This window comes from Sander vitreus, chromosome 8 (assembly GCF_031162955.1).
Source record: "Sander vitreus isolate 19-12246 chromosome 8, sanVit1, whole genome shotgun sequence".
NCBI classification, from domain to species: Eukaryota; Metazoa; Chordata; class Actinopteri; order Perciformes; family Percidae; genus Sander; species Sander vitreus.
The window spans coordinates 29,931,689-29,951,249 of NC_135862.1; the positions used below are offsets into that span (position 1 = coordinate 29,931,689).

At 41.3% G+C, this 19,561-nt stretch overlaps 1 protein-coding gene across 1 annotated transcript in view; it reads right to left on the reverse strand.

Moving 5' to 3' along the window:
- Positions 1 to 19,561, reverse strand: part of necab2 (N-terminal EF-hand calcium binding protein 2) — a 155,226-nt gene that overhangs the window by 132,801 nt on the left and 2,864 nt on the right. Inside the window, exon 2 of the mRNA XM_078256169.1 lies at positions 16,127 to 16,151. Within this exon, the coding sequence (XP_078112295.1) occupies positions 16,127 to 16,151 (25 nt within the window). The remainder of the gene's footprint in view (positions 1 to 16,126; positions 16,152 to 19,561) is intronic.

Genomic DNA, 19,561 nt, shown 5'->3' on the forward strand with positions numbered 1-19,561 from the left:
CAGGCAGGGAGCAGCTTTCTGCGGTGAACAATGGCCGGGAGACGCCGTGAGAAAGTTGCATTAATCAGGTAATGTAGTTCGTCTTTGCAGAGAACAGAGATGCTGTATTTTCTGTTTTATAGCTGACTGTCTTATTTTGTTTACAAGTTACAGATGGAGTCTGGAGATGATTTGGGATACTTATTGTTTACATCTTACTTCACACACTTCAGGCTATTGCAGCTAGCTCAGGGGAGAGACTGTATGACACTAGGTGGTACAGCCTGAGACATCAGTGTTTCCATAATTCCAAATTATGTCATTTTTTACTCTGACACCCCCCCCCCCGCCACAAACTGCTTTCGAATCTGTGGGAAACCCTGGACATGCACAATAAAAAAAAAAAAAATTTGCCTTCTGCATTTTTGTTTTGCTTTTCCCTCTATTGTACCGAACTCGTACCAAACCGTGATGTCTGAACCGAGGTATGAACCGAACCGTGACTTCTGTGTACCGTTCCACCCCTAATGCGTATGGTAAGCTCTGTAGTCCCAGTGATTAACAGTTCGAGAGGTTCACCAATGTTGTGTAACAGATAATACAAAGCAAAGTTTGGAAATCACAAATAAATGCAGTCACTGTTTGAGTCTACTTCATCCTGATTGATTCCCCTAAGAGACCTTTAGGCAGAGTTATTATGCACATGACAGACACACACACACATAGACACACACACACACACACACACACACACACACACACACACACACACACACACAGACGAGGCCACAGTGTTAATTATGAGGTACGTAAATGTCATATCTTAAGTGCCCCTTGTGCTTTCTGACTCCTAACAGAAGACCCCCACTCTTCCAATAATACACACAGATGGTGTGCTGTGCACAGATACTAATCAGAGTACACACACCCTCTCCTGAGTGGCAGCTCCCCACTGCTGCTCATTAAGAGTGAAAAAGTCAGAAATTAGCAACCGCTGCTACAAAGATTCTCCCCCAATATGAAGCTCAAGGAAGAACAAACACTGGGCAGCTTTGCCTCTCATCATCAGCACTGCCAATCATTGACTGTAGTTGCGTTCACTATGGTAACCCCACAGCTTTTCGATGCTGTGAAGTGCTGTGGCAGGTACTTCCTCTGCTAATAAGGGTCTAATCCAGCAACAAGCAGAAAATCCACAGCGAGATAATGGATGCTGCTTCCAAAACCTGCATTGTCGGATGTCACATGCTTCATTACTTTTCTCCTTCAAAACTGACACATCATTAAACTGCGCTGAGATTGTAACTGGAGGATGAAACGCATTACAGGCTGATTTCATTCTGTTCAGTTGTGACTCCGTAGTTGTCCTTGCAAGCAATGAACAAATGTGCATCAAGAAAATTAATAGTGACATTATAAATATACTGTAGAAGACATTCACACTTGTTGCTAAGTTATCCTGAAAAGCTAACTGAAGTGTCATTGTTTTTTACCTTTATTATTCAATCTGGCTTGGGCTCCATTATTGTGGATCAACGGCACAATTCGCAAACAAGTGCACCTGTGGCACACTAAAATCCCAAATGATCTGTCATAATCAGAATAAAATCTCTTTAAAATGTTTGTGTGATTGCGTGTCAGCCAGTTTGAAGGATGTAGAGGGATGTGAAGCACACGCAAAACATGGATAAATAGCATTTGGGTAATTTTAGACAGTTTTAGTTTGGGTGTGCCTTTACCAAATGAAGTGCTGAAAGTATAGCAGTACAAGTGGGTAAATGCAGATTGGCGATACACAGTTATTCCTGGTACCTATATTGCAGATCACCTGTGCTTCTTGCCATGAACCTTTAGCAACCTGGATCCTATTTTCCCATGTTTTTTGTGTCCAAGTGACTGATAAGAACAACAATTTTTGAAATTGGTCCACTATTAAGCAAAACCGCTGCAGTCGGCAGTGGGGAAACAAGCTGTAATGTAACATTAATAGGCAATTGTGCACTTCAATTTACGTCTACTATGAAAAATAGTCTTGGTTCATCTTTCCACTGTTCCAACAGTCACCACTCTGGTTGTTAATTTACCCATTTAGCTTGGGAAATATGCTGGCTTTACACACTAAAAGTATTGTTTATTTAAATAGAGTCTGACAGGTTTGGTGATGGCGTTTTCTGGGCTGTTTCATGTTAAACAAGAAGGATCTTACTCTTTAACAAAAAGGCCTATGTCTGTAGGGATCCTTTCCACAATGTCAGACACTGAGCTTGTCAGACTGGTTACATTGTAGCCTGTTTCGCAGCTGATTATTTTTTGGGCTTTTCCGCCTTCCTTTTGACAGGACATCTAGGTGAGAAAGAGGAGAGAGAGGGGGAAGACACACAGGAAATCGTCACAGGTCGGATTCAACCCCTGGAGGCATAAACCTCTCAGTACATGTGCGCCTGCTCCACTGAGCCAACCTGGCCACTGAGGTTCATGCCTCAACGCAGAAGGTCCAGGGTTCGAGTCCGACCTGGGACGATTTCCTGCATGTCTTCCCCCTTTCATTGCTTTCCTATCATTAAAGGCAGAAATGGCCAAAAAAATAATCTTTATAAATAAAAAATCGACATCCACCGAGCCAAAATGCTTATGGTATCATTAGTTAGCTCGTTCTTGATTCGTAACTGCGTCGCGAGTTATAGGAGCTTAGGAGCTTCATGGAGACAGCTGCCCTACAGCTGTCAGAGTAGCTTCGACTTCATATATTACCTTCTAATAGCTGTATTCTTGTAACGTGACAATCTGCAAGAAACAGGTTTGCTTATAAATCACCAAAATAGCGGTGACGGCACCGTTTGGCTTAGTTATCAATGCTGTTAGCATCGTGGCTAACACTTAGTTTCGGCTGTGCTGTCTAACATGATGTCATTGTGCTAACCGAGTACCGTTAGTCTTTACAACAGAGTACGCGTCAATACGCGTGTTAGATAATGTTTCATTACAGAGTTCTCTGTTGATTTGTGTTTGTCGCTGTGTGCTCGTAGTGGAAATCTGATAGTAAACAGAGAGCGGTGTGTCAGAAATCCAATGCGCCATGACGTAGATCGCCTTCAAGGCCAGGCTAACGTTGGAAGTCCCTCTAGGGGACGGAACGTGTAACAACAACAACATGCTTATAGTCGAATTGGCAATGCATAAGCCTGAGTAGTATAGTACATATTAATAACAGGCTGCATTTGAGCATTAAATACTCAAATATTATTAGAATATTTAAAAAAATAACACATGAAATTTGAATGGTATTGTAGAGGAAGATTGACAGCTCTAATATATATATATATATATATATATATATATATATATATATATATATATATATATATATATATATATATATATAAATAAATCTGTTCTGGAGGACACACTACAAAACGGAACTCATCACTGTCTGTTTAGATTCTGTGTGTGTGTGTATGTGTGTGTGTGTGTGTGTGTGTGTGTGTGTGTGTGTGTGTGTGTGTGTGTGTGTGTGTGCTTGAGAGAGAGAGGTTTAAAAGGTCACATCAGTGAATCAATGATTGCTTTTTCACACCTTGGGCACTTCAGTTGAGAATCTGCTTTGCTTTGTTCCTGATGACTTGTTTAGATTCATAATTTCCTTGGCCTTTGGTTTCAGTCTTTTCCTTTCTGCTAACATCAATCAATAGTCCGATGACTACTGTGTAAAGGTTCAGGCTTGTTGACTCCACAAGATTTGCAGGCCATTGAATATTTGATGCTTTGGTCTACACCAGGGGTTTGTCACTCCTATTATAATCCTTGTTTTACCTCACTTGGGAAAACCATAGTCCAAGGCTGGATTACTTGGACAATGAAGAAAACTGAAAAACGTGATATGACTCTTAGGCAGTCTGAGTTATGACTCCAAAAAAGAGTACATATTTTGACACAAATTGCAATTGCTATTGGGCAGCTTGAAGTAACTGCCACCCCCTTCAAATCTCCTCAGTTTGAAAACCTCTGTTCTACGCTGATATGCGCCTTTAAAGTGCCATATCTGACCAAAACCCCATTTCACATCGCGTTTCATAATCATCTACTTCTGTGAATCGGTTTAGTTCTCCTATTGTCTGTCCTTCCTTGTCTCTGTTACATCCATTGGTTACACACTGGGAGCTCTATCTGCTTTTGAGAGGCGATAAGGAGCTAAAGGAAGGATGGAGAGAGAAAAACGCGGGTAGAAGAGACACGATTACACAGGCATGGGGAAGAAACTGTAGGATACTCTAACTGAGAGAACAGTAGAGGGAAACACAGCGAGAGATAAAGGGAACAGGGAGGGATCAAAGTTGAATATGAGGGAAGAGTTGGTAGGAAGGGGTAGAGAATATATACTGTAGAAGGGGGTCCAGTGAGGAGGGACATGGAGGAGAAGGAGAAAGAGAAGGGTGAGGGTGCCAAATGCCCACTCATCCCACAGGCGGCTCAGCTTTGTTTCAGCAGTGCTGCCAAATGTGGATAGCTTCCACATGAGCACCGAGGCCCGGTTTAAAAAGCCTTGGTGCAGCTTGCTCTGCAGAGAGGGAGAGAGATGATGGTGGAACGGACAGAAAGGAAAGATAAGACTAGAAGTATAATAAAATATCTGAGGTACACAAAAAAAAACTCCACAAGATAAAAGACTTCTATTGTATTCTACTCTGGCTGTGTATTGGACTGTTTTTTTTAAACGCTGCGCCCAAATCTAACCTTCCTCTCCTTCTCAATCCTTAAAAAAACATGTTTATGAAGTACAATTCTGTACTTTAAAGATTTCCATTTCAGCTCTGTGCTCTTGCAGTTCTTATACCGTAAAAATATATCAAGTGAAAGAGGCAAAAAGAGGTAGCATTGATCCCGACTCAGTGGAGGGCAGAAAGCTTCAGGTGAGGAAAACGTCTTCAAAAAAGGAGTCTTAACTCCCAGCCTTTGATCCAAATCCAGATGACCAAGACAGTGAACAAAGAGACTTCAATCCTCTCTGGTCGCCTCCCTCCCTCGCTCTTTCTTCTGTAGGCCACCAAAGGAGCCTGACATAATCCTTTTTACTTTTCACTTCGCTGTTTCCTTCACATCACTCCTCCACCGCAGCATTAACTCATGCACACTGAAAACTACAGGTGCCATGTTATATCATGCAAAACCGGGTGTCCGCATAGATACTATTTAGTTATATTAAACAAAAAAAGTCACTCTCTCTGATCCCTGCAAATTCAAAGAAACGGTCTGAGTATGCCGATGACTTGGTTATGTTTTCTCCCTGCTATATGCTGCCAATAGTGTGTTCACTTGACAATCTGATGAATTAAATATATGTAAGTAGTAGGGATCAATGCAGATAACCGATATTTGGAACCGATATGCATTTACAGTGAAAATTAAAAATTTTTTTTGTCAAAATTAGGATTTTGGGGCGCCTGGATAGCTCACCTGGTAGAGCGAGTGCCCATATATAGGGCACCCGTACATATACGTTTACTTCTCGCCTTTGCTGCATGTCATTCCCCCTCTCTCTCCCCTTTCATGTCTAAGCTGTCCTGTTCAAATAAAGCCCTAAAATGCCCCAAAACATCATCGTAAACCTTTTTTGGGAATGTTGAAAACTCCAACACAAAACTTTGTTTAAATGCTTTAAGCAATTATTTAATAAACTTGAAACTTTCAACATAATACCCAGTAAACGATAGTCAGAGAGTGTTGTGGGCGGGACATTAAGTCAGACTCCGTGGTGAGTGAAACCGAAGCAGACGGACAGACACAGAGCTGTAGCCGAGCCAAAGTAGCGCACTTTTTAACGAATTAACTTTATCGCTTATCAGGCGAATAAAACGCCGATACAGATAATCTGCAAACTGTCAAAAAACGACCAGGTAACACAGTCACTCCCACTAGCCACTTGGACGGGTTCAATAACTGTGGAGAACATGGTGGGGATGTGAACAGGAGACGCTATGCGGCAAAATGTAAAAGGTGTAACAAAATCAGCAGACCAGACACTACACACTAGAGAAAACCTGACGATGAAACCAAAAGGAAGACATGACCAAGAAAAACAAAAAACTGTTCAACGAAAAGTGGAAGTCAGGTCGAGTATGGCTGCTATATGATCCAGCAAAGCACTCTGTCTGGCTCATTAAGTCTAACATGGAAGCTTGGTGGAATTAGCAAGCTAGCGTTAGCTAGCCAGCCGGCTTCTAAATAAATACAATTTATTTTATTAGTTTATATTTTAAAGTTCGAAGCTGTAAGCAGTGGGATGGGTATTATTTCTGTGTTTCAGCCCCATACAGACTTAAGTAAAGTAATTTCAGATCAACCCGCCTGTAGCCAACACACACTGGCTGAGTGTGGAAGAATACAACTTTTTTTATCGCCTCTGACTTTCTCTGCAATCACTCATTTTGAATGTGAATGCCAATCATGTGTATATATGTTTATTTTGTCAGATGGGTTTACAAGTATGAGATAGTGATTTGATTGATGGATGGATTGATGGATGTGTGTCATTTTGACACATGTAAATGGAGTTTTAGGTTTAGTGTGGGCATCGTCTTACTCCAAGGTTATTGATCTCAAAACTGGATCTACAGTCACAGTGAGGAAGAGGCAGAATATTGGGCAGCTGACAGCAACGACAACATACTTGGTGTCTGCAATTTAGTTATAAAATAGTTTAATTTAAGGAAAACAATGCATTGGTTTTTTCCAAGAAAAAGTAACATAATAGTACTGTAAGAGCACATCCTGACTTGCTTCGTGTCCTACAGCAAAAACACTTTCCTGTGCGATTTTCCCTCCATCTCTGTCACTCCCAAGGAACTTCCCCTCTCTTTTTCGTCTCTTCTCCGTCTCCCTCGCCGCACGGCACTCTGGGGCTCGTTAGCACCGGCGTCAGTGATTAAAGAGCGCAGGTAATTAGATACACATGACACCATTCTGACTGACTGGCTGGCTGATGAGCTGCAGAGTCTACCGGCAGACGAGCCCAATGTTTTACTGTTCACAGTCAAAATCCTTCCCACTTATTAGTCCAGATAGAGACTTGTACATGCATAACTGATCATTTGAGTGCTGTGCATGGTATTCTTTAAAATGAAATGTTAGTCTCACCAGAGACTCAAATATTTAGGTATATATGGCAATAAAGCATGCATGTTTCTATATTCACAAGGTTGTTTCAGCAAGACATTTGTTTTCCCATTGTGGACATTTTATCACCTATGGACCAGTCATCTTTGGCATTTATCAGTCTGCGTCTGCGTTATCCATGGAGCTAGAACCTGGAGTAGATTAGCTTAGCTTAGCATAAACACGAGAAGCAGGGGGAAAAATCCATCCAAATTTAAAAAATAAATACAACTAGCAGCCCCTTAAGCTCACTAATTCACATGTTCTATCCCATTAAAAAATGGTAAATATGGCAGTTTGTAGTGTAACGGGAGCTATTACATTAACTGGTAAAATAAAACATGGGACAGAGTAAAAACTTGCTGTTTCACCTGCCTATGCTAAGCTAACCGGCTACTGGCTGTGGCCTTATATTTATCATACAGACATGAGAGTGGTATCAAGCTTCTCATCCAGCTCAAGGCAAGAAAGCCAATAGGCTACATATATTTCCCAAAATGTCAAACTATTCTTTTAAACTTCAAAGTGATGACGTCGACCTTAAAAACAGGTTTAAGGGAAACAGACCGCTAACAGAGATGTAATCCAGCCTCTCTTTTTAAACCCTGTGCAGCAGTGAATCAGCTGGCTCCTGTTGAATAAACCATGAACTAAATGCTCCGGTACGGGCCATCATGCTGTCTGTCTGCAAGGCCTCATCTCTCACTCCTGTCTCTCTCCATGTCTGCTACTTGTCAGTTTGTCTTTCTCAAATGATTTATGTCTTGCTTTTCTCTCTGTCTCAGTCTGTTAACAGTGACACAGCCAGTTATCTTCTCTTGTAAGTTAGATAAATTACTTGAAAGAAATAAAAACAAGTTATTTCGTATAGTACGAAAACAAAGAAGAAGGAGTTCCCCAGGCAAACAACATAGATTGGCGATTGGTCGTTGGTTACTCTGGTAACCCCCAATTTCCACTGGATGCGTAACGGCTGCGGATCCGCTCCGGAACGGCGGCGGAGTCATTAGGTTTCCATTAAAGTCAATGTGTGTATTTCCACTGACTGCAGAACCTAGTGGGTATTGACGGATGGCGGAGCACGGAACCGTTCCGCAGCGGAGCCGGTCCGCAGACGTTCTGCATTCAGTGGAATACCAGGGTAACACATTCACAGTTCTGTTCTCTCCAACTCACTCTACACAGTCAATGCTGAAAGTTGCCGCCACGGTGATAGGGACAACCCCTTTTCACTCCCAACTCGTAAAATACTGACCCTTATTATTTTATGTTATCTTATGTTATTGGCTCTCAGCGTCGGACACAGACGCAAAAATCACCCTTTAGCCTCTGTATGGCAGAGCAGCAGCTAGACCGCGGCGCTGTAAGATGACGTAGTATTAAGAGCGACAACGGTAGCGAGTAGCATGAAAGACGAAAAAATCTGAGTAAGGAGGTTGGTTGGGGTGGTGGATGGGTCAAACAACACAGGACTTTCACCCAGGAGACCGGGGTTCGTGCGGAAACGTACATTTTCTAACCCCACCCACGATCTTTTCCTGAACCTCACTGTCCCGTTCTTGTGCCGCATGTTAGTTAAACGTACGTGCCGACCCCGAGCGTCAAAAAGTGACACCAAGATTCCCGACCGAGCGCGTCTAAATGTGACGCCAAAGGGCTAGACGCGAGTCCCCTGAGCGTCAAGCATTTGACGCCAAGGATCTATATATGACGCTAAAGGAGACTTTTTGTGTCAATAACAAACGCCAAAGGCACCGACCAAGGCTCTTTATAGAAAAAAAATGTCACTGGAGCGGTCTTAAAAGTATGACAACCACAGAGAGAATATCATATAACCCATGTGCCTGGAATTCAGAACACAGTAGTCAAGTGATACTCAGTGATGATAACTGCCGCAAAAAGTAGAACCAAACTTTCAAGCAGAGATGACTGGAGTAATGGATGTAACGATGCATCGTTAATCGGTTATTATAATTTTTATTTTATATGTTTGACTTCAAATTTCACTTTGTGTTCTTAGTTTATTTTTTTTAAAGAGATTTATTTACTATGTATTTCATTACTTTGGCATGGGATTTGTTTTAGAAATCTAATTATTAATTTTTATTTAATTTTAGTTATTTAAGATAAAGTACAATTTCAGTTGCACTTTTGTTAAGTGGACACACGTGTTGTTATGCAGAGTTTATATAAATAAAGGGAATATTTTTCAGAAATTTGTCTGCTCATTCTGTTAATTAAAAAAAACGTGTGTTATGGTTGTTTATATTTCTGTTTCCTGTTTTGTATAGTTCCTGTATGTTTCTGTTTTCCTGTTTTTGATAATTCTTATTATGGGGTATGTTTTCTGTTTCCTGTTTTATTTTGGATAGTCTGGTTTTCTGTCTTGTCTTGTCTAGTTTTGAATCCTGTCTCGTTTTCCCGCTTGTCTGATTGTTCTGCCCCGCCCTGATGTGTTTTACCTGTTGTGTCACCTGTCCCTTGTTTGCTCGTTACCTCTTGTATTTAGCCTCTGTGTTCCCTTTGTCTTGTGTTGGATCGTAGTATTGTCTCTGTGTGTCAGTCACGTCAAGTTCTGTACTCCCTGGATTTCCTTTTGTCTGTATTTCGTGGTTTTTGGTCTACTTTTGGTTTTATGGATTCCCTGTTCTTGTTTTTCTGAAGTTTCTGGACGAAGTTTTTGCCCTCTGCAGTCGGGACTCTCTTTGTTGGTGTGAACCTTGTTTTTTTTAAGAACTAAATCCTCAAGATCAAACGTTACCTCGTCTGCTCTCTGCTTTTGGGTCCTCCAATTCCCTGAGTCGTAACACTGTGAGAAAACTGTGTCGTGAACTTAAAATAGTGAATCGTATCGGCAGATGAGTGTACTGTTACATCCCTACTTGCTATACATTATCTAGGAGTGTGCAAATATTGACAGATAATTCTCATTTCTGAACATTTACATCTCTCTCAATAATTGCTTGTTAAGACAGAACAAAAGGACTGAGTAGTTAGCATGAGCTATTATACCATAGCAGAAAAAGAGAAGAAAGATAGAACCAGAAAGAGACAATCCAGGAAAAAAAAGAGGACAGGTTGATCTGTCAGGTGGAAAGGGAGTGCACAGCTAACCAAATAAAATACAGCCAAAATGACTTTCATTAATGTAACAGTGATGAGCTGTGTCTGGCCACACTGAACATAAGCAGCTGCACCCTCCTATTAGCTGTGACATTGTAATTCTGTCTAGTCTTGACAGCATGGATAAACAAGCCTCCCTAACTCCGTCTGCTTTATGTCTTTAACACTGTGACAATAATTAGCAGATGGCTGATGAGTCACAAAGCAAGAAGCAACAAAAAAAAAAAAAAAACTAAACCTACCCGCTAACTGAAGAGAACACAGATAGTAAATGTCTGTGTTGTGTCAGTGTCTCTCCACCAAGTTGTCAAAGTCCAGTGTTTTTCCCTTTAATTAGATCAGGTGTCAAAGTCACATGGCTCTAGAAACAAAACTGGATCAAAAGCCCCACACAACCATGGTTGACCCACACAGAAAGATATTTAATAGTGAGCAGTACATTGAGATTTTTAGACACTGCAATCATCATTGTCATCGCTTACAGGTGATTGTTTTTTCTTTGACTGGGACTGTTCTGTACATGCAGCATCAACAACAAAGAGGGAGGGACAGATACAGACGTCAAAGCCAGAATAGGAAAGGCAAGGGCAGCCCAAATGAAGACCTGTGGACGAGGACAAAGCAAGCACCAGCTAGAGACGAAATTGGACAAAGAAGATGGAGATGGATTGGGCACACCCTTTGTAAACCAATGTTGAATACCACCAGACAGGCTCTGATGTGGAACTCCCAGGGGAAGAAAAAGAGAGGTTGGCCTACAAACACCTGGCAGAGGGAGTTTCAGACAGACAAAAAAAGATGGGATATACCTGGTCACGGATATAAAAGAAAGCCAGCGACCGAGTTCTCTGGAGGTCCTTTGTCGATGGCCTATACCCCCCATAGGGTGTCAGGCATAAGTAAGTACTGTAAATGCCATGGACACTACGTTTTTCATTCCACTATGGCAGTTTAAAGACGCTTTTATAGAGCATAAAGCTCAAGCAGAAATTGTGGACAGTAAATATAGTGTGCTATATAGAAGGTAGGCCTTTTTTACAGCAGACATTTTGACTTGTGATAGGGGGTAAACACAATGATTTGAAGGCACCCAACTATGCATCTCAATGTACTAACTCCTAATATTCGCATCACAGTAGTGGGTGGAAACGCACATTTATCTGCATTGTCTTTGAGCTACATTTGGATGGAAATTTGACTATCGCGAAAGTGAGCCAGCATGCACAGCACCAGGATCGTGAAACTGCAGCGTTACGGAGGAGGGTCTGGCTGGTCCACACAGCATTCTGGGATAGGAGAAAAACTCCAATGCCAATAAATGCCAATAAACTCTGGTTTATTGGCATTTCTTTAAACCAATCACAATCTTCATGGTCGGCGCTAAGCACCGAGCAGAGCCACGGTGCCTCTGCAAAATAGCCTCAGGAAGGAACTTATTTTGGTGGAACGTGCACGTTCAAAGCTTATTTTGGTCGTGCAACAGAAAACTCAGATTGGACAGATAGTCTAGCTAGCTGTCTGGATTTACCCTGCAGAGATCTGAGGAGCAGCTAACCATAGTCCTCAGAAATCCACCAGAGTTTAGAATGCAAAGAAAGAAAGCGAAAGGTGACGGACATCCGGCGGAATTTCTCAACAATCTCGGAAATGAAACGTCGTCGATATAGACTATCAGACACCTAACTCATTGGTACATTGAAGTTGTTGTGCATGTCGGCTCACTGTCTTACTGGGACACCTAAACAGAACAGAGCCATCATTAATGTTATTAGTAACTGCTTTTTCCTATGGTATTAAGTCAAAAAGGCTTTTTTTTTACAGCAGACAATGCTTGCAGTGTACACTGAGTAGGGGGCTAGTCTAGAACCTCTGTCATTTTTGATTTCCATGGGGTGTTGTCAACGCTGCAGACCAAAATGCATTTGAACGCAGTTAAATAGACCAACAACCAATCAGCGCAATGGAACGATGAAACTCTGAGCAGCACATGCAAGTTGGGGCGGTGCTTGTTCCGTTTTGAAGTAAGAAAATAAAGGGTGCCTGGGTCACAGACTTTCCCCAATTACAGCTGAACAGTACACAAAAAAAAATTTCTGAAAACATTTTAGGCGAGAAATGGGCAATAAACATAATCTCTTAGCATTACACTACTGCATAAGTTAGGGGAAATAAGCTGATTCTTTCCGTGTGATAATACTGCACATTGGTATAATATTAAAATGTCAATGATGATGTTGCACCTTACTATTGATAGCCCAATGGTGCTAATGATACTGCACTTTACTATTTTATAATGTAGAGATATTTGGTGTTGTGTATTGTTGTTGTGCGGGGGGGTTTAGTGGTACTGTTGTTGTCTGTCTGTCTGTCTGTCTGTTTGTCTGATGAGCTGTATGGTGCAAGATGAATTTCCAAAAGTATCAATACATGTCTGTCTATCTATAATCTGTGTAATCGGAGTTTCATGAGCCTGATGTGTGGACACAGTCTGCCAGTTACGTTCGGTAAGCATGACGCTTCTACAGTCATCATCTTACACATGACAGCTGGAAAGCTGTCTGAATGTGAGGGGGGCCAGACGTGTCTGCCTGAGCAAATGAAACACGAGCTCGCAGATTTGTCTGGTTCCCAGGCTAGGAAAATGTAATTCCTGTTTCAAATTAATGGTGCAAAAGTTGAATTACATTTTGTGCAATACAACTTGATTTCAGTCAGTCACCAGTTACAGAAAACATGTAATTAAAATAATAACCCAAGTTATTATTTCATAACATTTCTATTTTCCTTGCAAAAATTAAGTTTCAAACAGCAGCAGCTCAGTGCACTGTGTCAGATTAGAGGTGCTGCTGCGAGTGCAAACAGTAAACTAAGTGCTGTCAAATGATGTAACCATTTCATAGAATTATTGGCTGCTGAAAGACTCCACTTGCTGCATAACAATGTCTTTGAGTCAGCTGTAATAATCCCACACACACACACACACACACACACAAAGAAGCTCGGGCATACTGATACTACATACTGATTTATTCTTATATTACACACTAGCACACACACAAAATTGCTCACCGATGCATGCAACTTGTATATGAAGTAGACATGGATGCATAATGCACACACGTGCGCGCATTCTCTCTCTCTCTCTCTCTCTCCTCGGCTTGCTGTTTCAGCAGCTTTAGAGCAGGAAGGCCGGCCCTGAAATCTGTGCTATCCATGTCAAGGCAAAACTCTGCCAATTAAACCTCAATTACTGACCCGCGGTCAGATATACACTTTCTCTTATTCCCTCGCTCCTCTTCCTCTCTTCGTCCTGCTCTTCTTTCTCTTTCTCAATGTTAGCTTAGAGAGAGCCTTCTCAGACTCTGCCCCCCTCCTGCCTCTCCTTCTGTCATCCTTTCTTTCCTACCCGCACCTTCTTTTCTTTTAACAATCCTCTCCTCTCCCCGTTAGCATCTCCATTCTCCCTCTCTCACTCATTAAAACAGTTCCCAGGAGAGAGGAGGAGGATAAAAATAGCTCTTCTTCAGCTTCTGCTCGCTGGTTCTTTCTTTCTTTGCAGCCTGCATTCCTTACATCAAATAACTACGCTTCTTCATAATAACCATCGTTTCTTCTTCTCTCTTTGCTCCTCACCGACTCTCAGTCTCTCCTTTCTCTTGATTCATCCACACACATATTTGCCACTTTAAAGACAGTTTGCAGCTGTGTTTCTAGCAGCAATGGAGTTGTTGAAACACCCCAAGAGGCTGTTATCATAAAGTTGCACCAATTCTGCAGCTTGTTTGTGATGGAGAAAGATCTGCTTTATTGTTGAAACAACTAGTCTGTGCTTGGGATGAGACCAGCATGAAATGAAAGTGTGCATTTTAACATCAGTTAAGACACAATAACAGCCCTTTAAACTTGTGGGGTCCAGCATTTTGGGCCCACAAAGCTGTCCTGACCCCACAAGTATACTGTATTCCCGGTTTTTGGATCCCATAAATGTAGTTAAACAAGAACACACACACACACACACACACACACACGCACACGCACACACACACACACACGTCCGACAGATGACTAAGCAACGACGATCGAAATAAACCACCATGGCAGTGCACGTTGAAGTGAACAGATATCGTCTTTACAGAGATACATTTGGGAAATATAGCTGTGCTGGAGAGGAGACAAAGAAGTTAATAGTTTGTATATAGCAGAGAAACACCCTCCATACACACACACACACACACACACACACACACACACACACACACACACGCAAATGGCTATCTGGCTGCTATGAAAGCGCAGCTTTTTTATGCTCCTTCTTCATTAGTTAAATTCTTGCAGTCAACGACACAGTGATAGGATAAAAGAGGAGAGGGGGAAAAAGGAAAAGATGTAAAGGGAGATATGAATGTAAAGAATGTGAAGAAGATGACGAGATAGAGAGAGAGAGAGAGAGAGAGAGAGAGAGAGAGAGAGAGAGAGAGAAAGCAGCAGTACATGCAATGCCACAGGGTTTAAAAAAGTACTGGCACAGCTACACAGTTATATAAACTTTACGCTTTTGAAAACACTTCAATGTCCAAACATGCTAAAAATACAGCTCACTGCAGCAGCAGCTCAGACAGCCGACAGACGGAGCTTCGTGCTCAGTAGTTTTCCGCTATACACAAGGCTTCAGAAACACTAAATCTCACCGTCTGTGTTGAAACACAATCGTCTGTCTGAAAACCTTCCCAACCAAGGCTATAATAGTTCGTAAACGGGTTGTTTGTTGGAATTTTTACCGCTGGAAGCAAAGCTGCAGATGCAAAGTGTATGGACAAAAGAACTGAACTAGAACTGGACATTTAGAGAGCATATTTACCCCGCCAAGGCTGTGCAATCCTCTAAGGTTGTTATTTTACTGAAAACCCTTTCTTGCAGCAGACATTTTGTCTTGTTATTGCTTGAAAAAGCACAGGGTTACCTCCATTTATACCAGGGCGCAAGTATGCACTTAATGTTCTTAATGTTCCTTAGTACCTTAATATTATTAGTGCCATCTGTGTGTGAATAGTAACAACGGCACCAATAAATAAGGTCTATAAACTGTTTAGAAATTATAATTTGCATCATGATCAAAATAGATACAGAGATGGACAATCAAGAGATACGTGCAACACTTTTAGTAAACTTCTAGTTTAGTCCAGAACTTGATGTGCCTTTTCTTATGTTCAATATTGTGAAATCCTTAAACAGAATCTTTTAGGCTTTATTTCTTTGCACAATTAAAACTTTATGGTAAAAGACATACAATAATTGGGCATCAATGAATAAATGCGGGGTTGATATATCCATTGTTGCTCTACTATTCAATGTTTGTTTTTTACCATGATGTTTACATTATTTGAACAAATTAGGACTACGTGTTTTTTCAAGTCTTTTCCATTGAATTTGGTTTTAATAATTTCTTAATTCTTTTATTTTTTTTATTTTTTTAAAGATTACTTTTGGCCTTTATTTGATAGGGCAGCTGAAGACAGGAAAGGGGGGAGAAAGAGAGGGAGGGGATGACATTCAGCTAAGGGCCACGGGTCGGACTCAAACCCGGGCCACTGTGGTAAGGACTGAGCCTTAGTACATGGGGCGCACGCTCAACCAGGTCGGCTACCAGGGCGCCCCAATAATCCTCCAAAAATCTAATGTTGTGAATACTGCGTAGCACGTGTACAACTGTGGATCCTCTTACCGTAAATCAGAGCCTATCAGATGAAATCCCACTATGTATTAACACGTCATTTTTACGTTACATTATAGAGTTAATCTCGGAACATTCTGTAATGCATAATGTTCAACAAATACATTATATGAACTAATAAAGAGAATCATTGAATTCACTCACCATCTTTGTCAGCTCTTCTGAATATCTGTGAACAGAAAGCGAGACAGTGTCATGAGTTGCAGGAAGCATAAACAAGAAGAATGTACAATCATTGTACTGTACCGTATCGTTTCAACATTCTCTGGATTCAAGCAGTTGGAAAAGTTACTTTTCAGTGACTAAGTAGTAGTGACATGGGGTGGACAGGAGAATCACTGTGAGCTTGTCCAGGATTTGAACCCTGAACCTGCGCCTACGACACCCTTTTTTGCATCACACTTGATAAATATTAACCTGACGTGGCAGATGGTTTGTTACACAGAACCATCTGAGAAGCAGTCATTGGAAACCGTTTGGAAAAGGCCAGGCACTTTCAAAAAAATACCTGGCAGGTGATTAAAGGAACATCCGCCATGGCAATCACACACACCTAAACCACTTCAGACACAACCGCATTATGTGAAGCCTGACAGGATGGATTTTCATGTGTTATGTGATCCCGCAAGAATCCAGCTGCCGTGCAAGGAGATACGATAAATATACCACATTGTTCAATGTTAACTGATGTTTATTAGTCAAACTAAACAGTCACTTCTACTACACTCACTAAGGACTGTAGGCTCGTCTAGGAATTGAACCCGGGATCTATCAGACCAACCTCCCCTAGACCAACGGGCCGTGAAATGTCCTGTGAGATTGCTCAGTGTACCATTTTCCCCGGTTTATACTGTTGGATTCATCCATCCATCCTCCCCTATCCAGGTCAGGTCGCAGTGGAAGCAGGCCCAGATGCTCTTCTCCACTTCTGCGTACTCCAGGTCTTCTTAGGGGATCCCGAGGAATTCCCAGGCCAGATGGGATTTGTAGAGCTTCAGGATTTTCTAGGCATGCACTGAGGTACATTACAAAGAGGACGTTCCCTGAATATCTCCCAAGATTCTCAAGTGGTACCTTCACCATATGGGCGCAGCAGTTGTTTTCTCACTTCCTCTTTAGGATTAGCCATCAACCTGATGACTTTAGATTAGAAGTCAAAATGGCGGATCGCAGCACAATGACGATTCCCCCTACAACATTCTCAGGTGAACGTTAGTTACCCGCCTACCTACGGTTCCACCATCTGGGTGGAAAGCAGCCAAACTGGAACTGCTGCAAAGTGATGCAAGGTGATCACTGGACGCCAATGAGTAATCAAAATGATTTAGTTATTGCACACTATATTGACTCTACACTCAAATGTGTGACTTAGAGTCACACGTTTCTTTTGTTTACAGTAAATAAATAAATAATAAACAAATACAAATCTTAAAATCAAGTTCATAAAGTCACTTTCTTTTCTTTGCATGTTATTCCCAATAAAGATGCACTGGTAATAATTGATTTCCGTTGTTAATATGTACTTAAAAACAGTTCTGAAATGCAAAATAACAGAATTTTAATCATGTGATAAAACATGCGATTAGCTATAGAAGTTCGACGATTAATCGCAATTAAAAAAAATGAATCATTTGACAGCCCTAGCACATACACGTAGAACAGAGCCGACTGATCTACACACCGATGGTTACTTGCTGTGTATGCGTGCACCGCATTCTATGCATGTACGAACAAGGACGATCCTGGACCCCTTATTTATTATAGGGGTGGGAATCACCAAAGGCCTCACGATACAATGTCATCACGAAAATGATGTCACGATACCATATTATGGCGATTTTAAACATATTGCAATATTCTGCGATATATTGCAATTTATTACCTTTTTTCCAACTTCAAATTTTTCCCAATTTCAAATGATGTCCCCAAAAAGAAACTTTGTCGACATCTGTTTCATCTAAAAAGATCAATTTCTCTGTTCGTTCATCTCACTTCAATTGTATTGCTGCAAATTGGGATTGTCAAGCAGACAAACTGACCAACACATAATAATAGATTGATACTTGTATTGCCACGGAAAATATCGCAATACTATGCTGTATAGATCGCCCCCCCACCCCCACCTTCCCTATGGAATTGAGAGTGGCAAGTCTGGTACTTTGATCAGTGTTTCAGAATGAGCTGTAACTGCCAGGAGAGATGGAGGACGGAGAGAAAGACACAGTGAGGGGGATGCAAAAGATGAAAGGAACAGACAGAAAGAAAGTGAGAGGGCGATGCATGGCGTTACACTTTGTGTTGATGATGATTCATTGCATGCATCAATCATGTTAAAGTTTTTTTGCTAAACACGCCTTTTAACTTGGAACACAATGAACATGCAGATAGTCAGAAGAGGAGTGGGTTATGCTGCACGAGCGTGTTATATGACGTTTCTTTGGACGTTTGGATACTGTCACCAGTGGGCTGTTTGGTATCGTCGCTTGGAACCTCGACGGAGGTGATACTACAAAAAGTCCCCGTTAGCTAGTACCAGGGAATTTTTTTCGTAACGGAAAACCAAGAAAAGGCGAGTAGAGTCGAGGCGAGTCGAGCAGGTACTATGTAATGGAAAAACGCCAATACTTATATAGCTAACGTTGGCTTAAGTGGGAGGCTGCTAACAGTTATAGCAGCATCAGACTGTCGTCAATCTCAGCCTACAGTTGTTATTAATACATTTTAAAAAACAAAATTAATTACAGACGACACTCAGTCTAACAATAGTGATTTAATCAGATATGTGTTTCCACATAAGCAATATGCGGCCACCGTGTTGGGTCATTGATCCACTGATACGGGGGAAGACTGAGGGGACATGATGGCGATCAGCCTTAATGTATTAATATATCAATGTATCGTGAACGCTTAGGTCAGAAAATAAACATCAGATGTGTATGAAACAATTTTTTACCAAGAAATAAATCCATAAACATTTGTCAAAATTATGATCCAAACACACGTAAAATAGACCTTTTTCACGGCAGACATGTTGACATGTCATAGTAGGAAAAGCACAGGTGTATTCAAAACCATTAATGATGGCTGCATTCCACTTAGGAGAGGCCCTGGTATTGTGCATGCTGACTCACTGAAATAGCTCACTGGGACACTTGATGGAACTGAGCCATCGTTAAGGTTATCAATTTCAGCTGTGCTTTTCCTACTATGACAAGTCAAAATGTCTGCTGTGAAAAAGATCCATTGCATTGACTTCTATGGGATCATCTGTTTTCTATCCCCCCAAAAGGGGCGCGCGGCCTTGACGTTTAGCGAAGTACCGACCCAACGTACGGACGTCAATATGAGACGTAAAACACTGCTTGAACAAACACCTATGGGAGCGTTTTATTTTTGGGTGGAGGACAGTCTCTTGTTATCAACTGTTAAACGAAACGTCAAAAGAGAGAAGTGTTTTACCATTTAATCTCTGACTCTCACGTTTCATATTTCAGGTAAAGCTGAAATAATTATGCAATAAGTTGATCAAGAGAAAATCTAGACTAAACTATTTTGATAGCTGATTAATTGTTCGGTTGT